Consider the following 25,481-nt stretch of genomic DNA (forward strand, 5'->3'; position numbering starts at 1 on the left):
TGCAAGATTGCTCACAGCATGCAGATAAGCATGTATCATTTACATTAATCTCTCGTCCTTTGAAAGATAAGTCGGGTTCGTCTAAAATTCTCAAGAAATCGTCGCCTGAGCTTTGTATGGTATCTGATAAATTTGTATTGTTTTTATATCCTCATTTGCGGGATACTTTGGGGATATATTTGATTGTAATCCCTCAAATATCAAACAAAAGCAGTTGAATACACATGCAACTTCGCCTGTCTGATGAAATCATATTAAAAAGCGTTTATCCCCGCCTTCATAAAAACAGAAGAGAAAAGTTCTTCCTTTGACGTTTTGCCACTTCCAGGTGCAATATGAAGTTTTAGTTTGTTGTTTTTCAGAAAAAAAAACTTTATACTGCATATTTACACTTTGGAAGACATGCATTTTAATTCAATTTGATAAAAAAGCAGTTGTGTAATAAATTTGAGCATAGTGACACACAAATTCATTCAGTATTCATGTATGTTGCCAGCAAGCAGCAAGAAAGTTGAGTAAATTCCATGCCAAGCCAAGTAGTAATTCATCACTTTATTGACATTCAAATCGTTCAACAAAGGAATAAAATATATACACACATAGAAGGAGCACCCAGGAAATATCTGAGTAACAGAACAAGCAGGGCATACAAAAATATCAAATGGCTTACAGCATGATTTTCATTTAGAAAAATAGAATGTGAAGTTGTCAGAATGAAATTAATGAAGAGCAATTATTTTCATATATTTTTGTTTATCACAAAGCCAAACTTATGAAGAATAATTATTCCACATCACTTGAATGTATTAATTTAGCATCCAACCATCCATTTGTAATTGTTACATATGTCTCAACATTTCTATATAACTTTCTTTGTTGAATTGTGGGCATTATGAGACTTCTACAATTTGATTTAGTGAGTTTCTGTATAGGTATTATGTTAGGGCATACACATGTTTGGAATATTTGTTCGCAAGAAATTTTTAGGGGATTAAGGGAAAGGGGGGGGGGGTAAAATCAGTCCCAAAGCCCCTTCCCATACAGAGTCTGCTATTATACTTTCAAAGGATTATACACATGCATATTTTGCTCTTTAATTTCTGAAACTCTCTTCTTGCATTTATGAGTGTTAGGACGCAATATGGAGATCAAAGATTAAGACGCTCATTTTAAAGCTGTGATCCAAATTTATTTCTTACTTACTCAGGAAAGAGAGACACAACTGCTTTATGAAGACCAGGTAAAATATTAAAAACCAAGACAATTCTTTTTGTATCTTTCATTATCAGAATATTTATTTGCACACATTGTAAACATACAATATATTCTTCATTTAAACCTCATTTTGAAATGAAAACTTTTAAAATTTTCCTTTCAAAGTCCCATGGATGCTGTGAAGTTGCACTCGATCATTGTGTGATTTTTGTGTGAATTTATTATTTCTTAAAAGTTCATGGTATGTTATTGTTCATCAATATATTTATTGGATTTCTGTTGTTTTTTGTGAGTGAGTGTAATCCCATTGGAAACCCATGCACCCTTACGGTGTTCAAAGCAAAATCATGAGTTTCAAAGCATTAGCGGCTGATTGTCATGATCATCGAGTCGAAAAGATTATATAGTATCATGTTTCTTCTCTTTTTGCCATTTTCAAGGAATGTATCTGTTGCGGTAATTGGTTTTGTTTGGAAGCATGGAAATAATTGTTGAAAGTCGTATCTTTGTTTTGTTTCTTTTCATTTCATAAAGTCCCTTGTGTGTTCCAAAATGATATGCTACAAATTATGAAGCAGAAAACCAGACTATATATATATTTTTCTCATACTAGTACAATCATCTTATTTTGTTTTAAATATTTATGTCCATTTTGATTTTTTAAAAGATATATTTTCAGTTCATAGATTTTTCTGCTAGTACATTAAATCTTTCCTGTCTTTCAAAATGATTTCAGTGTCCCTCTGCCCCTGCAAAATAAACTAAAAAAATATCTGTATTTTATGATTATAAAATTATCTCATAATTAGGAAAAAATCATATCTTTATTGAATCAGGCTACCTTTTTAATTTGAAAAAAAAAAATGAAACGACATTCCACTGCTGTAAATTAAAACTTACATGTATAAATCATTCATTGATTAAATATTCCTGGTACTTTTCCTTTAATTTTCTGTCAGTATTTCAGTATTTTCAATGTATGAAAACTATAAAATCGTTGTTTAAGTTGATATAGAATAATACTTTATCCCCAACACACGAAAATTTAGATTACAAAGTTTTCATCATATGATACATATTTTATTCCCATACTAGCCGTCATTTCTACAAACTCTTTTACTACTTATGTTTCCATCATTACTTCCTCATCAAACTGCCCTTTTAAGCAACCCTAAGTATTCCTATATGTTTCATTTGCTTTTTATCTCTACAAACATAACATTAAAAACTCTACCTCATACCAAGATATCATTTAGGATATTATTATTTACAAGGATCATGGAATGCTTTACAACAAATAAGCTGTTCTCATTTTTATTTCATTTAATGTTTATATCTAAAAACATCATCAAGCATATTTCTCATTATTTACAACATCAAATAATTTTACAACAGATCTGCTGGTATACCCTCTAAACTTTTATAGAAATTATACATTGCTCTTATATCGGTCTACCACTTGTAGGCATCAGTGTTAGTAGGGAAGCGAAGGGTTAGGATTCCTCTCTGCGATTCATGGTTAGTTAAAACATTTTTTTGAAAAATAAATTTCCCGAGCGTCTCTCCCTGCATGAAACTGCCAAGCTGCATTTCAAATTACCCATTCTCGCATTTCATCATAGGTTAAAAAAAATGGGGTATACAGGGAAAGACCATTTTTTTCATGTCGGTTGAATTATTTTTTTCACATTTTCATCAATTTTTCTTAGCTTTATTTTCTTCAAGGGTCTTTTAAATATTTTACATGCACCAGTATGAGCAATTTCAGCATCAGTATGTCTCTCTCTCTATTGCCATATTTGATGATATTCATCTTGATTGTCATATTTAAAGGGATGGTCGGGGCTGAAAGTATTTATATCTTAATCAATAGAGTAAAATTCACTGAGCAAAATGCCCCAAATTTCGTCAAAAACGGATAACAAATAACAAAGTTATTGAATTATTAAGTTGAGCAATATTTTGTGAAAACAGTCGTCATGAATATTCATTAGGTGGGCTGATGATGTCATATCTCCACTTGTTCTTTTGTATTTTATTGCAGGATTCCTGCAAAGTCACAGACTTTTGAAAAGGTGTCCAACTTGTCAAATTTCACAGGGGGGGTTTTCAGCAACATTTTTCTTATCTTGCCATAGAATCTCACAACCTCTATAAAATTTCTTTGAATTGATAGTCTATTTATAGTGTATGGATGTTGTGTTATTTTTGTATAGTTTGTGTGGGTTTCGCATAATTTCTTACTGTTCTCAAGTATCAGTTTCATTTAATTTGGCGATTCATCACCTCCTAAAAGCTTTCCTATCTTAAATGCTTAAATAACTGCTGACTTAAAGATAAATATGGTCACAAATAAGTAATATAATTTGTAGCCTTTATTCCAAGGCCCATGTACATGTATTATTCAGAGCTACAAGGACTTTCAAGCCTTTCTAAAGTTTTGGCATTCATTTAAAATTCCAATCTTACAAAAGTGTATTGGTCATTGATTTTTTTCAACCATTTAATTAGATCTTCGTGAAAATAAAAATTTTGTATTTTGTGCCCTCTCTCAGTAATTTGTTTATTTTCTGTGATAACTTAAAAATGCTAATCTTTATGAAAGATTTAGTTACTGGATATCAGACAGGCACAGTCAAAGATTATATCCTGAAATTTTAGCCCTTTTCTTGCTTGAGATAATGGTTTTATTTCATATCAATATTTTCACATTCATATGATGTAATTGGAGTAAAGACATGCTTTTAAGGAGATTGTCCAAACTTTAATATAGGATTGAAGTCTATGATGAATATGTGAGTTAATATTCCTTTTGCTACAAAATGTCTCTTTAATCTGTTCTATAGTCATCAATCTGGAAATGGAATGATCCATATTTCACAAAATTAAACTTGTTTGCTCTGTAATGATGGAGTTCCATCTTATTTCCCAAATAAAAAATCATATTCAAAGAGCTGAACTTGTATAATGTACAAAGCTATTAGAAACCAAGCATTATAAATTATATAACAGTAACCATGTAGAAATGTAGATCACCCCTTTTGAAGATTTTCATGTAACACTGTAAATACCACTTTTTTCATGTCAGTTGAATTATTCACATTTTCATCATTTTTTCTTAAATTTATTGTATTTCAAGGGTCTTTTAAATATTTTACATGCACTAGCATGAGCAATTTCAGCATCAGTATTTCTCTCTATCGTCATATTTGATGATATTCATTTTGGTTGTCATATTTAATGATGTTTATTTGGAATCAGGGTAGAGTACATGTATATAAACCCAGAAACAGTTTCATTTAAATAAAATATCTGCAATTAGTGCAAAGTTGTTCAAATTCTATCCAGGTGTCATGAAGGGGTCTTACCTGATATGTGAATGATAAAATGCAAAGAAGATTCAAGGCATTACCTGTAAGATTTGACTTGGTGTTTTTATAAACTTTTCTGTAGTTTCCAATTTTCTCTGATACTATTTGTCATTCATGTATATATTGTATATATCATTTTTTTAATGCTGAGAAAATGAATGAATTGAACTGAATTGAACTGAACCTGGGCCCTGTAACACATAGGTTAGCGATTAATCGCTAATTTGAAAGAAGAATTCTGATTGGTTCTTGGTTACTCTATTGACCAAATTAGCATGCAAGGATGATCTTGATAGGGTATTTCATTAGGCGATTGATCGCGAATCTTTGTTTTACGGGCCCTGGGATCTTTTTTGTAAAGGACTTAACAACTGTTGTAACTTTGCCATTATGGCACCTACCATGGCAACCATGATTCTGATTGGCTGCTGAGCCCTGTTACCATGGTAGTTGCCATAATGGCAAAGCTACAACAGTTGAACCCCTACCGAAATTTAAGCGTGCCGCTTGCTAGTAACTAGCATGCGACTAGCAGGGCACTCGCTTAATAAGCGAGTGCATGCTAGCGAACAGTCCCTGCTCGCTAAAAGATCGCTTAACTATTACTCTGCACGCATATCACACGCTTATTAAGCTAACCGCATGCTAGTTACTAGCATGCCGCAAGCTTGCGCAAGCTAGTCGCACGCTTCCCGCAAGCTTGGAAATTTCTGTAGGGGTAAGTCCTTTATGAAAGAGGCCCCTGGTCAGTTAGTTATTCCATCTATCAGCTTGGATACAATGACCTGAACAAAAAAAGGGAGGTTACACTTTTAATTATATTTACTGTTGATGTGAAGTACTCTACTTCTAAACTTGTTAATCGGAAATATTGGGGGGGGGGGGGGGGGATAAGTGCATAATTTTTGTTGCTCTTTCCAGTACTATTACGAAGCTCATGTATAGTGCCTAAAACTTGCCAATACATTTTCATGTTATAATAATCACTTTGGTATTCCCTAGTATTATCCCCGCCCATTAGAATATATAGATTCAAGTTTAAGTTTGGTTTATTTTCATTTTAACTCAACTCAATTTAATAAGAAATCATCTTTATATACTTTCCTGTCATTAGGTATAGAAAGATTAAAAAAGAAAGAAAACAACAAAAAAAATTTTACAATTCATGTGAGTTTTCCCATGCCAGTGGAGTAAGGGAAAACTTAATTTCGGGTAAAATTTCTGAATGCAAAAAATACATGTTGACAGTTGGGGGAAAAAAATGACTGAAATTTATGTATTCACCCTCCGAATTTTCTAGTTTTGCATAGTGGATGATAGAACGTATTGTGTATCTCCCATGTGAACTGTATTGTGAACGGTACAATCATGGCAATATGGTACAATGTTATGTATTAGCCATAGGGATTCAATATTACAGTTACAACCCCTCAGGGTTTGGGCCATATTTTCCAAAGGGTTTTTGACAATTGCACTTCCCAGACTTGCCGTTTTGTCTCCTTCTCTATGACTCCTGAGGGAGTTTATCCAAGGAACATTTCACGAAACTGATCGTCCGTGATTCACACTGACTGTTTGTTATAAGCTACTGAAATCTTTGCAGCTGATTGGCTCAGAGCAAATTTGTCAAGTGAAAATCACCAACATGGTGCTTTATGGAACGCTCCCAAGGGCAAGCCGAAACCTTATCCTGACAATCCAGAACTCATTCGAATTCAAGATGCTCCAGGTTTCTGAATCCAATGAAAACTTAACAAGCTCATGAATGCAAGGTTTATGTGACATAGAAGGCCCTTGCAACATAAAGCTATGCAATTGATCGTAGGGGCTGCTTTTGAGGATTGATCACATTGATCATTGTGTATGATCAGTAATAAAAAACATCCTTGCGATCAATCACTAAGTTGTATGTTACAGGGCCGAGGTCTTTGGGAAGGAAAGACGGAACTGCGTTCTGATTATACAGAAAGAGACTATCACAAAAAGGCACATTAAATAGAAATTCAAGACAACCTTTGAAAATCTATGAAGATTCAACAGCTTTCCACATCCGACAAAAATAAGAAAATCATGTATATATGCAGAGATTTTGATCTGTAATGCAGTCAGAAAGGAAATGGAGGTACAGGGAATTTTTCGAGGTTTCAGAGCAAAATTTGATCCGATCCTGTTGTGTTGAGTTATAATTTAGTCTATGAATGTTTTAGTTCAGTATGATGAGTAAAAAATGAATATAAAAAATTAGTGTACTATCTGGATTGTCAGGAAATTGCATGCTATTGGGTAATTTGAAAGGCATGTGGAAATTTATGTTGATTCGTAGTTTATAAGAACTGAGAGGGGAAATGCTTTTGGCATGAAGTCAAATTGCTCTAATGCTTAAACCTTCATTCAGCAAAATGCATCATCTATTTGAGCAAGAAATTATGTATTCATGGTGAAAATTATTACATATTTTGTTTGAAACCTGTTAGTATTATTACGATTATAGATGGTTGAAGTGAAATATGACTTTAAATATGACCTTAATGGAGCGTTGTGGCCCAGTGGATTAGTCTTCGGACTTTGAAACAGAGGGTCGTGGGTTCGAATCCCAGCCATGGCGTAATTTCCTTCGGCAAGAAATTTATCCACATTGTGCTGCACTCGACCCAGGTGAGGTGAATGGGTACCCGGTAGGATTTATTCCTTGAATGCTTTAGCGCCTATATGGCCGCTCAGCTACAGCCGGGGTAATAATGATATACCAAGTATATTTTTCAGCGCCTTGAGCACATAATCAATGTGGATTTGGCGCTTTAGAAATACTCTATATTATTATTATTATTAAAATCTCTGTTCTGAAATAATTTTTCATGGGGCTTAACATCATCAAGTCATAACCTGTATAATCGTTTTCAGATATAATATGCTGCAATTTAAATCTTAGATTAAACAAATCTTGATTCAATCATTCCGTAGAGAGCCAAGTTACCACCTTGAAAAGGATAATGTTCATTCAATCACTATTCATCGACAAGAATTACTGCTTCATTGAATCAGGTGCTACCTATGTAATCAGTATGCTGATGCCAAATAGTGCAAACATGATAACACTATGAATTTTGATGATCTGGCTTTAACCATAAAATGGCTATAAATTCAAACCTTGAATATCAAAGTTCCTATTTGAACCACATAATGCATATAAAGTTCATAGAGCCCAGGAGATTCTCTGTTAAAGAGTTGATAAAAATTTTATCTGTCAGGAGTATTACCAAAGGAAATTTAGTCGCTGAAATAGATCTAAACCACAATGTATATCATGTATATTTATGTTTTTATTTTTAGACGAGACATGATTCCGGATGCGATTGCATGAATCTGTAATTCTAATATTGTGAAAAAATATACAGGCTTGGCATTAGCTGTGTATATATTGTCACAGTTCCATTTGAAAGTCAGAATTACCTTTGCAAGTTCATGCTTGATGTGTATTGCATTTAAGGTTATTAACGAAATGGTTATAGAACACTCTTTAAAAAGCTTCTTTGACTTTTTTTTGCGGACCTCAGTGATGATAGTTCAAGCTTACAGTTCAACTCATTATATACTTGTTAAATTAAAATTAAAAACTGGGCAATTTTAAATTTTGATTAAGTTTTCATCTGACCCATTTAACACATTCAAACAATCCATATGAATTCAAAGTCACAATAATTAGATGTCTCCTCTATTATTCTACAAAAGAAATTTGAAACAGCTATTTTTGTTTCAAACGTGATACATTGTATATGAAATAGAAGAATAACAGGATTTAGAGAAATAATCAAGATTGTCATTTAATAGTAATCCTGTACATAAGATGTAAGCAATAATTCGAATGTTATACATTTAGTTGAATATGCTTACTGAGGCTTGATACGTAAAAATGGTTTAAAACCCCTAAAAACAACCCTTTTTTAAGATTCAAATAAATTATTGAGTAATTCCCTTTATATCTCTCAGTAGGGAATGTGTGCACCTAAACTCAATCCAGGGTATTTGGTTTTTATTCATGAATTTATCAGCCCTGAAATTGATGTTTGTGGTTGTCTGGACTCTCTTGCATAAACAAACCTACCTGGGTCCGAGATAATAATAGAAATGTGAGTTTGGTTATCTTATACCGTGTTTACATGTGTTTTGGTTCAGAACAGCGAGCCAATGCAGAATCGGCTTTTGTGTTTATCTTGCACCGCGTTTACACGCGGCATCGGCTCGCGGTTCAGAATCGGCTTTTGGGGCAAAAACATGAAATGATCCCCTCACCAACATTATGCGTCATAATAAAGACAACGCTGAATCCGTGCGCTTTGAAATATGTCACAATGGTTAAGTAAATGAAATGTGCGCCAATTGCCGATGCAGAATTAGCTTTCTGTTTACACGTTGTAAAAAAGCTGATTCTGCATCGGCTTGTGGTTCTGAACCTACTACTTTGGTGGTGCAAAATTGCTGATTCTGAACCGCAAGCCTATGCAAGTTAATTACGTTTACACGCAACAAAAAAGCCGATTCTGCATTGGCTCACGGTTCTGCCGATCACATGTAAACACGGTATCAGTGGTAATGGTAGGATGTATAACCAGGAGGTATAGCAAACTACGACTGGCTCGGCGACCAGAATAATGTTTAAAAAGGGTATGAATTTGGGATGGAATCTTGATATTTCTGTAGTGCATTTGTTTAGTGTTAAATCACACAGATGGTATTATTTGCAGAAATGAGACAAGGAAGAAATGGTTGTTTATATAGAATTCATTCCTTTATGCTTGAGTATCCTTTTTCCCTCATATTATTTTCATGTATTCTTAAAAGAAATTAAGGGCATGTTTTCAAGGTTACCCTTGTCTAGGGAGAAAAATAAAAACAGAAAGCACATGGAAATATGTGTACAGGGCATTGTTTTGATAAATGAAAATAACGCTTTATAAAGGATGGTTTTATAACATGATTTGAAGTAGATGCACACTTCTTTAATTACTGAGAAAAAAATTATAATTCATTTCATACTCCCTTCAAGCAAATTGTTTTGAATAATAATTCGCAATATTATTTTTTATTTCATGGTTATTCAGGATTAGAAAATGTGATAAGACATTGCCAGGAAATATATACACTGCCTTTGAAGGTCTTTTAATAGTCCATCCAGCAGTAATGTCCAAATCTGCTGGAATCTCTAACTAGATTCCCACTCCGTAGCATGCTTGATGGATGTACTGTGTGCGATGAAGGAGAAATGTCAGTGGTAGCAGGCCTCTTAGTGTAAACAGTCAGTCAGGGCGAGGGGAATCGCTGTGTATCGGTTTTCTGATGTAAGTTGTGTGCCCAGGCTTACAGGTGGAAGGTGAAGACGATCGGCCCTTTCGGTCCGTTCTGATTACCATTCTGATATGTCGCCTCTCTCTCTGATGTTAATGTGCCCCGTCCTTCCTCTTTCAGGGCCATCATGTATCAAGAAGGAACGAGGAGGGGAAAAGGTCATTGCTTTCTAATGACGCGCAGTGTGTGCAGCATTCAGAAACTCCTTGTGATATTTGAAGTTTGGGGGTAATGGATTTGGAGGGGAGGGGGGGGGATCAGTGAGAGAATGCTTTTCAAGTATTCATTCTTGGCTCAGTCAGTGAACATAGAAACAATGTGAATGGATATTTCTGAACCACAAATCTTGGTAATTTTACATTGGATGATTTTAGTTCTGTTACATTCTTTAAATCCAGAGGAGATGAGGAATCTGAAGCAGGGGAGAAAATAATCTCGAAGGGGCAGAGAGCATAGTTGCCAACTCTTACGCTTTTGGCGTAGTCACCGCTTTTCAAGCATTTTGACCACCTACCGCTTTTTACTCTCTTTTCAATAGGATCTACTGCTTTTTCAAATATTTTATAAACAATATTTTTTCACCCATTTTTACTACAAAAAATAGATCTAAACGATTCAATGCCTATTTATGATTATTAATGCTCACAAGATCTACTTTGGATTGTCCTATATGATATGCGTACATGTTTGTTTCCGCATTCCGCAAATTTATATACTTAACGCAACGGGGTGTTTTGGGTCAGTGAGAGGCGTGGTGGAGGCATGGCTAATGTAGTCAGAAATCTAGAGCGTTACAACTTCTCAATCATATTTTGCATTTGCGCAAAACATTGGTTATAAGGAACTCGTAAATGATGTCTGGTAAGGCAACATCTAAAAAGCGTCCTTGTATGACCATACCTATTGCTTCAGTTAGAGTGACAAGTTTTTGTGTTTTTCAAAGGAAAAATTTAAATATGTAAACACAGTAAAACAGAAAAAAATGAACCGTTTTTCAGTTTTCCCGTTTTTATATTTCATTCTTGAATCAAAATATTTAAAAATGACTTCTTCTGTTTTAAATCTAAAAAATGTAATAAATTTTCACTCAATATTTTGTTTTTGCTCTTTCCATTTTGAAATCAGAAAAGCAAATTACCTAACAGTACCTTGACTCTAATTCAGGGGTTCATACAAGATCCTAATCTGCCCGTCACAGTGCATAGCCATTTTACAGAACTAGCGCCAAAACTCTTTCCAGACTTCATCATCGGAAGTAAAGTAAGAAAGTTGTTTGACATAACGCTGCAAGATCAATCAAGTTTTTGATTCAAGAAGTTTCTCAGATGTGACGAACCAAGTAATGGAGTTGCTGCTTCTCATGTCTCAATGAATTCTGAAAGGAAAGTGAATGGATGGGACTGTGTGAAGTGGCAATACTGTTTGAATATTCATAGCATGGTTCGACCAGGGTATCGGATCAATAATACATTTGACTGTCAATTCATGTGCAAATCCTTTTTTATATTGTATGGTATTCATTGTATCATGCATTGCAGTTACAAAGACTGAATTGCACATGCTGCATAAAACTCCTATGCTGCATAGCAGTTTTATACACAATGCTGCTCTGTTCTAAACCATCTTTTTTAAAATCAAGGATTATTTTATGGTCAACACAGCGTAAATGATCTACGACACTGTATTCTCCGTCCAAAGTCCTTGAAATTTTCATGAGTATAAAGAAGTATGCTGCGGAGTAAGTAGGCCTACACAGATATCACATGGGAAAATTTATAATTTCTGGGTACTTCAGATTGTTTCAGGTTGCTTTAATTTTGATCATTTACATATTTTAGAAAAAAAATATTGCAGCCCTAGGTTGAATGTGATGGAATTTACATCACATGATAAAGTACCACATGTATTTATGATAAAAATCAGATATTTAAAATAATATCATGTAATAAAGTACAAAAGTATGTGGGTAATTCCAAGCAAAAGCGGACATTCAAACAAATTTGAATTGGCTCTATTTCAAATCTGGATCAAAATTTTCTTATAAAACTCATATAGAAGTTCATAAATACAAAGGGGATCAAAATAAGCCTCACATTTTTTTCTTACACATCTCCTGATAGGGGAATTCAAACCATACAAAAACAATGTGCATGGGACTACATATATATATATTTTTTTTACTTAATTTCAGTTTAACAGAAACAAACATAACCAATATAAGCAGTGGGAATGTTTAAAAACATGTCAAATTTGTGGTGCCGGAAAAAGTGTAATGCAACAGACCGTAATGCGACTGACCGTAATGCGACAGACTGTAATGCGACTGACCAGAGTTTTTGTATCTACAAAAGAAACTCAAAGTGACTTCCCAAATTCAAATGTCTCATCTAGATTGCTATATGTAAGTAATTCTTTGCAGGTATTGAAACTGGTAAAATTGTTTTGATTTGAAAGAAAAAAGAAGTAATCAGTCGCTTTTTTTCATGTCCTTTTTGTGTAATGTGACTGACCAATTTTTTAATGTCACGGCGTCAACAATATACATCACACAACTTTTCTGTGTGTATTATTTTAAAGCCTCGGATATCAAGATAAATTGACAATATAAACTTGAAAGAAAGACTCATCCCTCTTAAAGTGACAGCACCAAGTATTAGACAAGACATTTAAAGCTGTAATGCAAGTGACCGTGAAATTGCCCATACGTGATAAACATCAGATATTCTGATCACCTTGTCATTCCTGAACCCAATCTAAATGTAATAAAGAAAGACTTGCTTTTCTGCACTCAAGTCTATTAGGCACTATAATGCAACTAAATGGGTTAAACCCGCCTACATCTGAGTAATAAATTGAAAGTGAAATGAATTCAAGCAAGCTGTCATATCATGATATGATTTATGATGGGTCCAATCATCTTCCCACACAAAGTACAGCTTGGGGGATAAATTAATTATTCCTACATGCAAACATGTAAAAAGTCACATGACTGATATCAATGGTAGATGTTAAACTGTTGAAGACAATAGTGCACTTCTTTATTATCATAATGTAAGCAGTGGGGGATATTACTTAAATGGATCAATAAGTGAGAGTACAAATAATTACACTAAACTGAATTGTGATGGACTGCAATTAATATATCTACATTATGAGATGTTTATGTCTAAAAAAAACCACAAAAAATAGAAAATGTTAATTACTTCATGCAGTTCAAGTTATTAAAACTGAATACATGACAAGTCTTTTTTCACATTTAAAAAAGTCAATATGAATATCGATCATCAAAAGTTTTTTGGCAACCTGGGTAAAATTCATAGTGCAAATATATTTTTCTCTAATAGTAATGTATTTTTAATGAAATTTTGGATAAAAATTTGAATTTTAACAGTATTTTTGGATAAAAAATTGAATTTTAACAGTATTAAAGCCCATTTTTATATTATTTCTGTTTGATAAATATATGTTTGATTGTTCACTTTATGCATTTTCACAGAATAAAGATTACCAGGATTTCATAACATAAATTCATACATTGTAAATTGAATTCTCTGAAAAATGCTATTCAGTCAGTATGAAGACTGCACCTTCATGGATAAACAAAAGTGGTTGATGTTTCTAGTTATTATCAAACAATGACGACTTGCATGTCATCCTACTACGCCACACGCTGTATTTTAATGGTGGCAAACATGCCGGTAATTTATTGAAATATTGCTGTGCCGTGACTTTCATTGGGTTTTAATTAAATTCCATGGGCTTTGAGCCTCTCCTCTTTGAGTTCGGAAAGCTCTCGTGACTACCGAAATATATATATAAAAAAAACAACTTGACACATAGTCCGTCAAATTCAATTTTACACAATCATCCACCAATAAAGAGGGCCCGCATCTCACATACACATTCTCCCTCTCTCTCTCCTCCACTCACCTTTCTCACCCACCCACCCTCCACGTAATTACATAAAACATGGCGATGAATTATGCAGAGGAATGAAAGCATGTGATGGAATTAGTGTGAAAATAATGGCGGGACTCGCGCTGATGTGCTATATTGATTTGATATTGTTGATACGAACATTGCCATCCAGACCTGTCCTTCAGATACAGTAGTTAGATAAGGTATTGCTGGTTTATAACCTGTGTTTATTGTTGTGTAGGTGGAGGTATGCAAGGGATATTGTGGAGGTTTAGCTGTCAAAATTCTGGTGTTTAATTTGTTGTGTGTAATAGGATTTAAGCTGCAATTGACATTTCATAGGCCATATGTTATAATTTCAATCAATTTTAATCTTTTTTTGAGATTGTCCAAAATTATTTTTTCTGGCTTTATTTGTTGATTATTTGTCTAGCACTATATTGTGATATATTGTAATCTTTTAATAATATACATGTACATTTTTACTTTGTAAATATGATAATATGAGTCTTCTGACTTTTGTCATGTACCATTTTCACAATAAAACCAGAATTGAATTGAATATATACATGTGCATGTTTGTCAAGGCAAAAAGGGAATGGTTTCACTGTACTTTTAGATACAGTTATATATCACCTACATACAGTTCTCAATTTTCTGCTGTATTCAGTGTTTAAGAGAAGAGATGGCCCTTCATTTTATATCATTTCATGCAGCCTTTGTAGAAAAACAGGTTTATTCCCTTTTCAAAGCACTGAATTATCAACATTTAGGGATAGATAGGTAATATGCAAAACGTTTTTGAATAAGAATCATGAAAGAGTACAAAGGTAGTACTTGTTGCACTCTATTCCTGGAAAAAAGAATACCCATCTAATCTGACAATGTTTTTTGGTTGAGCAGTTTCAGTTCAGTCTGGCCGGAGAAAAGGATATTGGGAATAAACCTGTCTGAGTAAGAAAAGCTTCTCAAATGTTTTGTCCACGGGCGATGATGGCAAATCTTGTCATAGTCTTAAACACCTCTTAATGGCCTTTGGGTTCTTAGGCGATGTGTTGGCAACATAAGGCCCTATACCTGGCTATTAACATCACACCACTCATCTTTAATAAACGGCTTGTACTTTCCTTTCCTCTGCTCATGTTAAACGCCTTGCACTTTCCTGCGCCGCCCAGGCACCGTTCATTGACCTAATGTCACAATCTCAAGGAGCCTTGAATATTTGCTTCCTTTGCTTGGCACAAAAGTGCTGGATCTCTGCATAGAAATTTGTTCTTGATTTATGATGTTGCCTGGATATGGTTGGCTAGCAGCATTTCTTGTATGTCTCTCCTCCTTTGTGGTGAGGCCGATGAAGGGAGAGAGATTGCAATGTTCGGTTATTCTTCAATTCTGTCCTTGTCGTCCATGTGGAAAGCAAGCCAGAGGTCATCATGCCTTGTTGTCATGGATTCTCAGCTGTGTCACTTGAAATAAATAAATGATATAGGATTAGTGTGGTGCACGTATCCACCTCGCTAGGTGCTTAAGGCGCTCCTATATTACCCCGGTTAAGCTTGTCTACCGATTCTGGTGCGCACAGCTTTTTGAGGAATTACTTCCTGCCGGTACCCATTTACCTCACCTGGGTAGAGTGCAGCACAGTGTAGATAAATTTCTTGCTGAAAGAAAACACACCATGACTGGGATTCGAACTCACGACCCTTTGTTTGAAAGGCGAGCATCTGAACCACTAGACCACAACATGCCTATATATTCAGAGAAAAATTCTTTATTATTTTGTGAAATACTTGACACTTTTCTATTGATATTTATTCACTAGACTTAGAGACCATTATTCTCATGAATGAAACACATAGTGATTTTCTCTGACTATTGTTATAAGCTACTAAAATCCTCGCATCTAATTGGCTCAGAACATGTATGTCAATGGAAATTGATGACTATTTACTTTTATGTGAAACAAAAGACTTTCATTACATGGTAGAATAATCATAGAATGCGGATGATAAATTAAATTGGTAAACAACAGTTGTTGTAAACCCTACCTCCATCTTTGCTGTAATTTTCACCTTAATAAATAAGATGAAAACAAAATGTTAATCTTTATCATGCATCTGTAATTCCAGAGCTGATGGAGGCACAATTATCCTCATGATTGTGTTTTTATCATGTGAGGGTGGAATGTACTATCTCAGGCATATTTTTCATATTCAAAATTAGATCCCTACTTTATCCAGTACACAGAAGATAGATAAATAGATAGAAAGATAGATCTAGATAAATGGTTTATTAAAAGATCATAACAGCCAAAGGCCAAATTTTGATCAATTTTACAAACACGCAAGTTACACATAAAGTTCTCATACAAAGTATCGTAACATTTTTCTAAATGATAAACAACAACAGAAGTGGTATAGTTTCATATATTTTCTATGACAAATTATTGAATTACTGAAATATATCACCAAAACACTATCATGCATACACTACTTGCCACAAGTGGGATATATTATTTAATATTTCCCCTCCCACAAGGTATTTCATGCATTATTCATTACTATTCCATCCCATGGTGATAGCTATGAATATCAAATACAACCTGTGGCACAATACTCATTAGTTGTAAGTATAACCAGGATAAAAAGTGCAAATTGCATTATACAGAAGCAAGTTGTGTTATTTGTAGTTTTAAGGAATATGTGATATTTATAGGAATACTTTATCACTCCTCTCTTCAGAGAGACCATAATTATGGTCACATGCAGTCTATGTAATGATTTAAAATGTTTTATGATGATGGGCTTGACATACTGATAAAAAAAGCATTAGACTAGTCAAATCATTAATCTTATCAGCAATTAACTATCTTTCATTCAGTAATACCCTTTTTACACAGGATTTTCTTGGCCCCGGACTATCGCTAACCCCGTACTATCCTTAACCCCGTACTATTTTTTTTTCCTTTTCACACATGCCAAATTGTGATTGCTAACCCCGGATAAGGAATGCTTGCTTTTCACACATGAAACTCGCTAACCCCGGACTAGTGGTAGCTCATGCCTTAAATACATTTGTCGATCATTCGTAGTACAAGTACTTCACTCTTACCCTTTTTACACACGCTAAAATTTCCTTAACCCCGTACTATAGGTGGGGCCAAATTGCCATTTAGCCCCACCTATAGTACGGTGTTAAGGTTAGCCCACTTTCGTTTTACGCTATCGCTCTTAGCACCGCAATTGCTTGGATAATCCTGCTTTTTTGCAGGGCCAAATAATCCCGTACTAATTGTGGGGTTAGCCCACTTTGCAAAAATGCTGTGTATAAAGAAAGTGGGCTAAGCTTAACCCCGTACTATAGGTGGGTCTAAATGGCAATTTAAGGAAATTTTAGCGTGTGTAAAAAGGGTATAAGGTTGCTTCACCATAACATTGTAAAATAGATTTGTAGTGTAAAAAAATCATCCATCCGTGTATGTGCTTTCATTGTCTACATATCAGAGATATTCTTTATTATTTTCCCTCATCTATTCATTAATTTGTTCATTTCATGTGCTGTGTCTATTATTTATGTGATTTACCATTACATTTTTATTTAAGGAGAGCCATATGGAATACGGTTTCATATTGGTCAGATTTTCTCTCCTTTTATATAATGTTATATTATGAGAGCCATTTGGTTTAAGGTTTCAGCATGGTCAAATATGCTCTATGCGCCATTGTGCAGTCTGTAATATGGTGATGAAAATTTTTGTATATGTGAAATGATAGTGTATTTATTTTTTTTGGTCAAACTTTGAAGTATGATGACTTCTAATTTTTTTTATTGTATTTTCATGAAGGTTTATTCAAAAATTCCATACCATATTTCTAAAAGATGGCTGTGATAGCCTAATATAGATGACGATTCTAGTATTCTTCTTGTTTATTTCTTTTTACATCTTTGTATTTTTACAGGCGGCCGCATATGAGAAGGAAAAGCAAGCCCTGAACAGGGAGGTCTTGACGCTGAGTCAAAAGCTTTTAGACACCAAGTTTGAAATCAACAAATTAGAGGAGAAAAATGTAAGTCCTAATTGATTCTTTATATTTTCTTTGGCCATTATGTCCTACTGGTGTTTGTGAATCAAAATACCCAGCCACGTTGACCACTGATTCTGTTAGAAAATATATTTAGTTTCCTTGTAGGTGTAGGGAAAACCCCATGTAGATATCTTGAACATGAGGACATGCTGCATAGATAAACATGCTGCATTGTTTCCCTTTGAATTCAAACTTATGTACATAGAGGGTAGAAAATCGGGACCATGACATTTGCTTTGGCGACAATTGCTCCGCTCTAAATTACACACACCAATCCAATGATCACCTTTAACCCTGGGTTTAACACTATACCTACCCTAAACCTAACATAAAACCCTATTGCAACCTTAATGCTAACCCTACATCTTAGACGAAATTAAGCCTGGAGCAATTGTCGCAGGAGCAAATGTTGTGTCACCACAGAAAATCATGTACATAATAAGGCATAATTGCTAGGTATTGTGTCTGTTATATTTTCTTTCTTGGGATTAAGAACATAATACATGGTAGATTATCAGAGTTCCGATTTTGAAAGAGAGAATAAGAATTTGTAAGAAAACATATCAAATGAGGAATGACTTTTGAAGTGAATGGTAGAAAAAACTGAAAAGCGATGGGGATTTACTAGAGAGAGGATGCCAAAAAGGAGAATTGCAAAGATTAGGAATATACAATTTCTTTGAAATAAACCTGAAATGTCTTTCTTGATGTTGCCTTCTTTTGTTCTCATTTCTTATTTACTATCAATAACTGGGATATACTCATTTGATTTGCTAGTTCATTACAATTAGCTAGCACGCCGAATAAAAGTACACAATTTTTCCTGCGCGTGCGCAGCATCTCCCTATGCACGCACTATCCCAAGATCATCACGCAAATTGGCGTCCATTTCCTCTTATGAGCCTGAACGCAGGACATGTTGCCACGCAAGGCGAGGGGTCGGTGGGAGGGTTCAAATGAGTATATCCACTTATCTCGTAAATAAGAAAATCATGGTAAGTATTTTCATAATTTACTATCAATAACTGGGATATACTCATTTGATTTGCAAGTTCATTACAATTAGCTAGCACGCCGAAAGTAAAACATGATTTAGCTTTAGTGACAAAAAGAAATTGAATCGATAAGAGAGAGAGAAAGAAAGAAAAGGAAAATACTGAGGGATGTTTTTCTGACTTTCAAGGTATACAACCTGCTGACTTGGATGTAAATGGATTTAGACTAGGCATGCATCCATGAATGGGTCGAAATGCAATTTGTACATTTTGGATGACTTTCTTGGCCTTCCAAGGCCTTGACATTTTCACAAACCTCTTTTTTTTACCTTTATCTTAGCTTTTCATTATTATTGTAAATTGACTCAGTGCACAATACTTTATAAGTCTTTGAAGTGATGCATCCAAGTGCTGGGTGCTGCGTTTATCACTTATTGTATCCGAATGACATCATAGTGATTTTAGAAAGTGTTTTTTTTTTATCACAGGTGCTTTCTGGGGTTTTTTTTTGCAGGTGACTTTTTCTTTTCAAAGCTGCTCCATGTACTCCCTCTACATAACATTCATTGAAATTAACCTAGTTCAATCACACTCTTGACAAGTTAAGTTTCTTAGAAAATACTGGATGGAAAGGTCAGGTGGCTAGTCAAATTTGACCAGAATGCAGTCATTTCTGACTAGAATATAATCAGGGATTTTGACGAAACTGGTCAATTTTACCCGGATGACTACTAATCTGGTTATTTCACTAGTTTGTTTGTAAGAGTGTGTACACAGTGAATGATTTTCCTGGTATCGTATCGCAATTCGCTCCACATTTTTGAAAGACTGCTAGTGTTATGCATAAAGTCTTTTGTATAGCATATTTTTACATAGGACTGTACATTACTTAGTTGAGAGCTTTTTTCTTATGACCAAAAATGCTATTCAAATTTGTGTCGCAAAATTATTCCCTGATACATGTATTTTTCCCCACATTTTAGTTTTAAAAAAATCAGAGATATGGTTGTCATCCAATTATTGATCAAACTGAGTAACAGAAAAATATTTTAGTAAAAATAAAAAGTTTAATGCAAAGTAAGATTAATCTATATACATAGATGTAACTAACTTTGAAAAGTACTTAAATAGAATATTGGGATTTAATCTTTGTCATCACACTTATTCCTTAGAGCAAAGCATTTCATCTTCATTGAGCAATATTTATTGAAAATCTGATTGGTATATCAGTAAAACTTGTTAGTTTGTTTGAAGAAACAATATTGAGATACCATTGTACTACAAAATGTTTCCTTTGTATTAAAGTAAATTCAACGGAGATAAAATGACATTAAAAGCCATTGCAGATAACGTAATGAATGTCACTCTAATTTCAATAAATTTTTGCAAAGATCTATTTCAGAAATTTTTGTCTCATGTATCAACTGCATTTATTAGATAATCCCATATCCCCCTACCCTCAGAATGGTATCACAGAGATGTACTATTAATAAGATCATTAGCATTGAATACATCAAAGCAGCTACCTGTAGATTGGGTTTTCAACAGATACCAGTGAAAGTGATGTGTTTTTTTTTCCTTCCCATGATGCATCATTGGGTCGGTCAGGGATGATGCATCAGGTGACGAAGGATGACTCATAGTATGCTCTCCAGCTGGACTGCACGTTATGCTCAGAAAAGTGTTATGTTAAAAATTGTCAAAAGCAGTTGTCTAGTAGTTGGATATTTCTGTATGCCCCTAAAGAGATTTCCATACTGATTATAATTACCATTGTACAAAGTGTCTACTTGATTTTTTGTTAGGTCACATGATCATGGTCACAGGTCATTTTGGGTCAATGGACGTAACATTTCATCATATTAATGTTTTCTTATGTGAATAATTATTCATTAGCTGTTTTCAAAGGCAGTACTGCTGCTATATCAAATTGCGTAATGCAGGCGAGACTGCCAGAGGTGTTCCACTTGTTTTATCTTGTACCTATTTTTTTCTAGTAAGATTTTGTTTGTCCCTTTTTTACAACTCTCTCTTCCTCTACCAATTAGGTAGAATAGCATTATAACCTTTTCTGTTTATAATTTTGTTCTCATTAGGGCCTTGCAATTGAACTTGGAAATACTGAATTGAATTGAAATGGACAACTTCTTTTTCATTAACATTTAAAATGGCTTTAAGTGTGTATATTATACTTGAATCCTAGATATTCTCTTTTGGACCGAACAAATTTTGATAAAGGCATATAGAATGAAAGGGATTGAAAAACTGATTATAACAAACAATAAGATTATACAACAAGAACCTTAGAAAAGTTTGCATCTTTACACATTTGAAAAGAAGTGAGATAGTGTTAATAAACAATGGCTTCTTCACTTTGTGAGAAGCAATGGGAAATGATGATGAAACCGGAGATGTTTACATCGTTAGGAGGTCTCCCGTGGCAACCAAAATGTCAGTTTTGACATCCATTTTGGTGAGATGTATCTGATGTTTATCAAATCTAGTCATGATGTCAACAAAATGAAGCAATTCCTGTATGGATTTCCTTTAAGAGAGGGGAAATGTGTGAGTAAGGGAGATTTGGGTGTCTTAATCTTAGCCCTTGGCAAAGTCTACGTGGTGTAGGATAGATAAGGTAGTTGAGAGGAGGAGACATGGTTATGAACCCCCCCAAAAAAAAGAAAGAGAAGAAGATGCAGATTGCAGAAAAGAAAGGATATGGAGAATGGTTGTGAAAGAAGGAGATATAATTGAACATGATTATGACAGTAATTATGATGATAATGATATTAATAATCATAATCGTAATTATGATGATGATGATAAAAATCATAGAAAAACAAAAAACTGATGATAATGATGATAATGGAAATACACTTGTGTATATCACAATTATTTGTGTTACTACTAATTCAACTTCTACTAATTACTACTTCTACTTCTACTACTGCTGCTGCTGCTGCTACTACTAATACTAATACTACTACGTCTACTACTACTGCTACTACTACTACTACTACTGCTGTTACTACTACTACTACTACTACTACTACTACTACTACTACTGCTACTACTTCTACTACTACTACTTCTACTACTACTTCTACTACTACTTCTACTACTACTACTACTACTACTACTACTACTACTACTACTACTACTACTACTACTACTACTACTACACCACTACTACTACTACTACTACTACTACTACTACTACTACTACTACTCCTCCTCCTACTACTACTACTACTACTACTACTACTACTACTACTACTACTACTACTACTACTACTACTACTACTACTACTACTACTACTACTACTACTATTACTACTACTACTCTACTACTTCTTCTATTACTACTACTACTACTACTACTACTACTACGACTACTTTTAATACTACTTCTACTACTACTGCTACTACTACTACTCTCCTTCGGTAGACTAGCTTAGCCTGGGTAATATAGGAGCGCCTTGAGCACCTAGCAAGGTGGAAACGTGCGCTATACAAATCCTATATTATTATTATTATTATGATAGCAAGTTTGCAGAAAAAAATTCATTCAATATCAGACATTTTTAACGTTCACAAAATCCATGAATATAAATGAAGTAACTGAATCTGTAGCAATTACGTGATGAGTGTTGAGTGTCTATTTCCCAGGAGACAGACAGCGGACCTCTCTAATATCGGTGTTTACTTATGCAAAATTGTGTCTCTATTTGTATAGTACAATTAAGAGGCAAAAATGATGTCTGTATGGATGCACTTACTCTGTGCCATGTTTCTATAGAGTTGTTTTGATACTGTGAAAGATAATTTGATTTAGTCAACTGCCCATTTTGCAGATAATAGCGTGATCATAATAGAGTTGAGAATGAAAATGAGGATTTTTAACTTCTAAAAAGAGCACCAATATTTTGTTGTTAAAGGGGCAGTGAACTCTGTGCCGTTTAGAATGTTCAAGTTCTGCCATGTTTTAGATATTTCATTGTGAAGTCAGGTGATAAAACTTTACATGCAATATAGTTTGTCTCGCTGGGCTCGTCAAACATTTTAGTGTTGTTGTCTACATTCAACACTCAGCATGAAGGAGTGCATTTTGTGGTGCAGTTCACTAACTTTTGAGCACACTTGGATGTCTATAATGGAGATAAACTACACTTCTTAATGATGTATTATTTTTTAGTTTTAAGCATTTAATTAAGTATTAACTATTCAAATCATGTTTTGTATTAAGTTTGGTTTTGTTCAGATCTTAATGTAGGTCATTTTCAAGCCTCTTCATATTAACTGTATTGGATTTTTTTAATTTCCAAAGTTTGATTTTCAAAACGCCAAATCAATGCTTTATGTATCTTTTGACCCCAAGCACAATTCTACCATATGACTCCTTGTACCTGGTCTTTTACCCTACCGTTGACATCAAAATTCATGTTGTGTTTGAAAAAGGAGCAAGTGAGGGATATGTCCCCGTCTCCTCAAGACACCCTGGCCTTTCTGCCATACCCAGTCGCCCTGATTTAGCGACGCATCCCCTCAGAGAGGGACGTGGGCGGACAGAGGTGTTTTCTTTCGAGCCGATCCTGACACGTCGGGTGCCACGGACCCAGATACGATTTGATGAGTCAGCGGTGCGGAAGCAGCCATGGGTAATCGGTCGAAAAAGAAATCAAATGCAGGAGGATAAATCATAGTCGTTCCATCTTGCGAACACCTGTATGGTAGCTGCGTACATTCGAACGATCCGCATTTGTCCATTAGCAATTGCTTTGACTAACACATGTATAGAGCATGATTTGACCTTGGCAGCTTCCTAAATTTTTTTTCTCAAAACAAAGTAGGGTATTATGATCCAATATATTTATGTTCTGATTTTACTTTTCATGCAAGAGTATTGAAGTGAACAATACAATCAATAATGATGGTTGCGTATGATTTAATTAAGTACTGTAAGCTCAGCTTTCCCTTACATACCCAAAGGTCCCCAATTGCTACATTTATGAATTTAAATCACCAGTAGATATTGTATACTGGGTACCTTTAATGTAATATATTTTATCTTCTATTGATGAAAGAGTACTGAAGTGAATGTCATCAATAATTTGCTTTAGAAAAGAATCAAGTGAATGATATATGCTACCATGGTATGTGTAATTGAGTAAAATATCAAACATCTTCAGGACTTGTAATTATAAGAATTCTCCAATAACTGGTCTGTAATCATGAATTGACCATATATATAGTCTGTGTAATTAGAGGGAATGTATGGATGACAAAACAGTACATTATTCTGTATATTGTAGGACTTGCCATTGAAAGTCAGATACAGATACCTGTTTCATCTCAGTTTCTATTTTTGCTCATTTCCAGTACAAAATCTATACAGATGTCTTGGAATTTAACAATTAAAGTACAAATACATGCAATTTGAATTTTCTGTTATAAAGTTGAAACCAAAATTGATAAACACTCATTGAAATTAAAAGAAATATACATGTATATCATGATGAATTAATAATGTTTCGCTGGAAATGGCGAGATTCACTTTTGATTGGTCTCAGTGCCCGCCCCCCCCCCCCATCCCCCTTAGAGATTTTGCTCCCTTTTTTGTTCATTTAAGCAGTAATATAGAAATGTACAATGGAAAAGTGGCCTTGCCATTTATATTTGCATTTAAGGCCGGGTGGGTGTTTCATAAAGCTGTATATAAGTTAACAGCGACTTTAAGAATGACTGGTGAGCCTATCTTGTGGTAAATAGTATACACCAAAATGTTCATTTACGGTGGTTTAGCGTGTAAGAAAGTTTCACTGTCATTCTTAAAGTCGCTCTTAACTTACAAACATCTGTATGAAACACCCCCCCTGATATGGCTTTCCATACTTGATTTCTGTAGTGATTGAACTGCTATATTACTAGCTGATAATGTTGCTATGACTGCCGATGGTCAGGTTATTTTCATCAGCAGATACCACATTATATGCTAATCTCAATGTGAGAGAGTAGTTTACATTAAGCATTAAGTTATTAAAGACAAACCTTGGGATTGAAATCAGAGATATGGTTTGAGGCTGTCTCTCTTTGGGAATTCAAAGATTTTAAAGTCAGATGTGACATTATTTTTCTGCTGATGGCAGCGGTCTTAGATTACATGTTGATGTTATAATGTATGCATGTACATTACACAGTTTGCGAAGCGTGCAATTGCAAATTCATGGTATGCATCAATAAGGACAGTAACAAAAATGCAGTTAGTAAAGTGTGTTAGACCTCAGAAATATTGAAATGAAATGAACTGCAATATTAAATAAATTGTTTGACAAGCTTTATGTAGGCCTTAATATGTTATGTCAGAAAAAAATATATATATCTTAACGTCAGAAAAAATATATCTTAAGGCAATTTAGTTTGGTTTCTCTCCATTCTGACTGAGTTGTATTTACATATAAAATCATAAGAAAACCTCACTGAATCTTTCACCATTAAGAGTGATTTGATGGATTTGGCCTCCTCTGTCAAATAGTTGCATTCAGTCTGACATAATT

At 34.4% G+C, this 25,481-nt stretch overlaps 1 protein-coding gene across 4 annotated transcripts in view; it reads left to right on the forward strand.

Annotated features, from left to right (window-relative positions):
• LOC121418406 (pollen-specific leucine-rich repeat extensin-like protein 1) overlaps positions 1 to 25,481 on the forward strand; it is an 82,747-nt gene that overhangs the window by 47,469 nt on the left and 9,797 nt on the right. For 3 of the 4 annotated variants that reach the window (XM_041612249.1, XM_041612247.1, XM_041612250.1), the window contains 2 exons: positions 1,208 to 1,240; positions 17,807 to 17,914. In XM_041612249.1, the coding sequence (XP_041468183.1) occupies positions 1,208 to 1,240; positions 17,807 to 17,914 (141 nt within the window). The remainder of the gene's footprint in view (positions 1 to 1,207; positions 1,241 to 17,806; positions 17,915 to 25,481) is intronic. The other variant, XM_041612248.1, reaches the window with a different exon arrangement.

The sequence above is a fragment of the Lytechinus variegatus genome, chromosome 7 (genome assembly GCF_018143015.1).
Source record: "Lytechinus variegatus isolate NC3 chromosome 7, Lvar_3.0, whole genome shotgun sequence".
Classification (NCBI taxonomy): Eukaryota; Metazoa; Echinodermata; class Echinoidea; order Temnopleuroida; family Toxopneustidae; genus Lytechinus; species Lytechinus variegatus.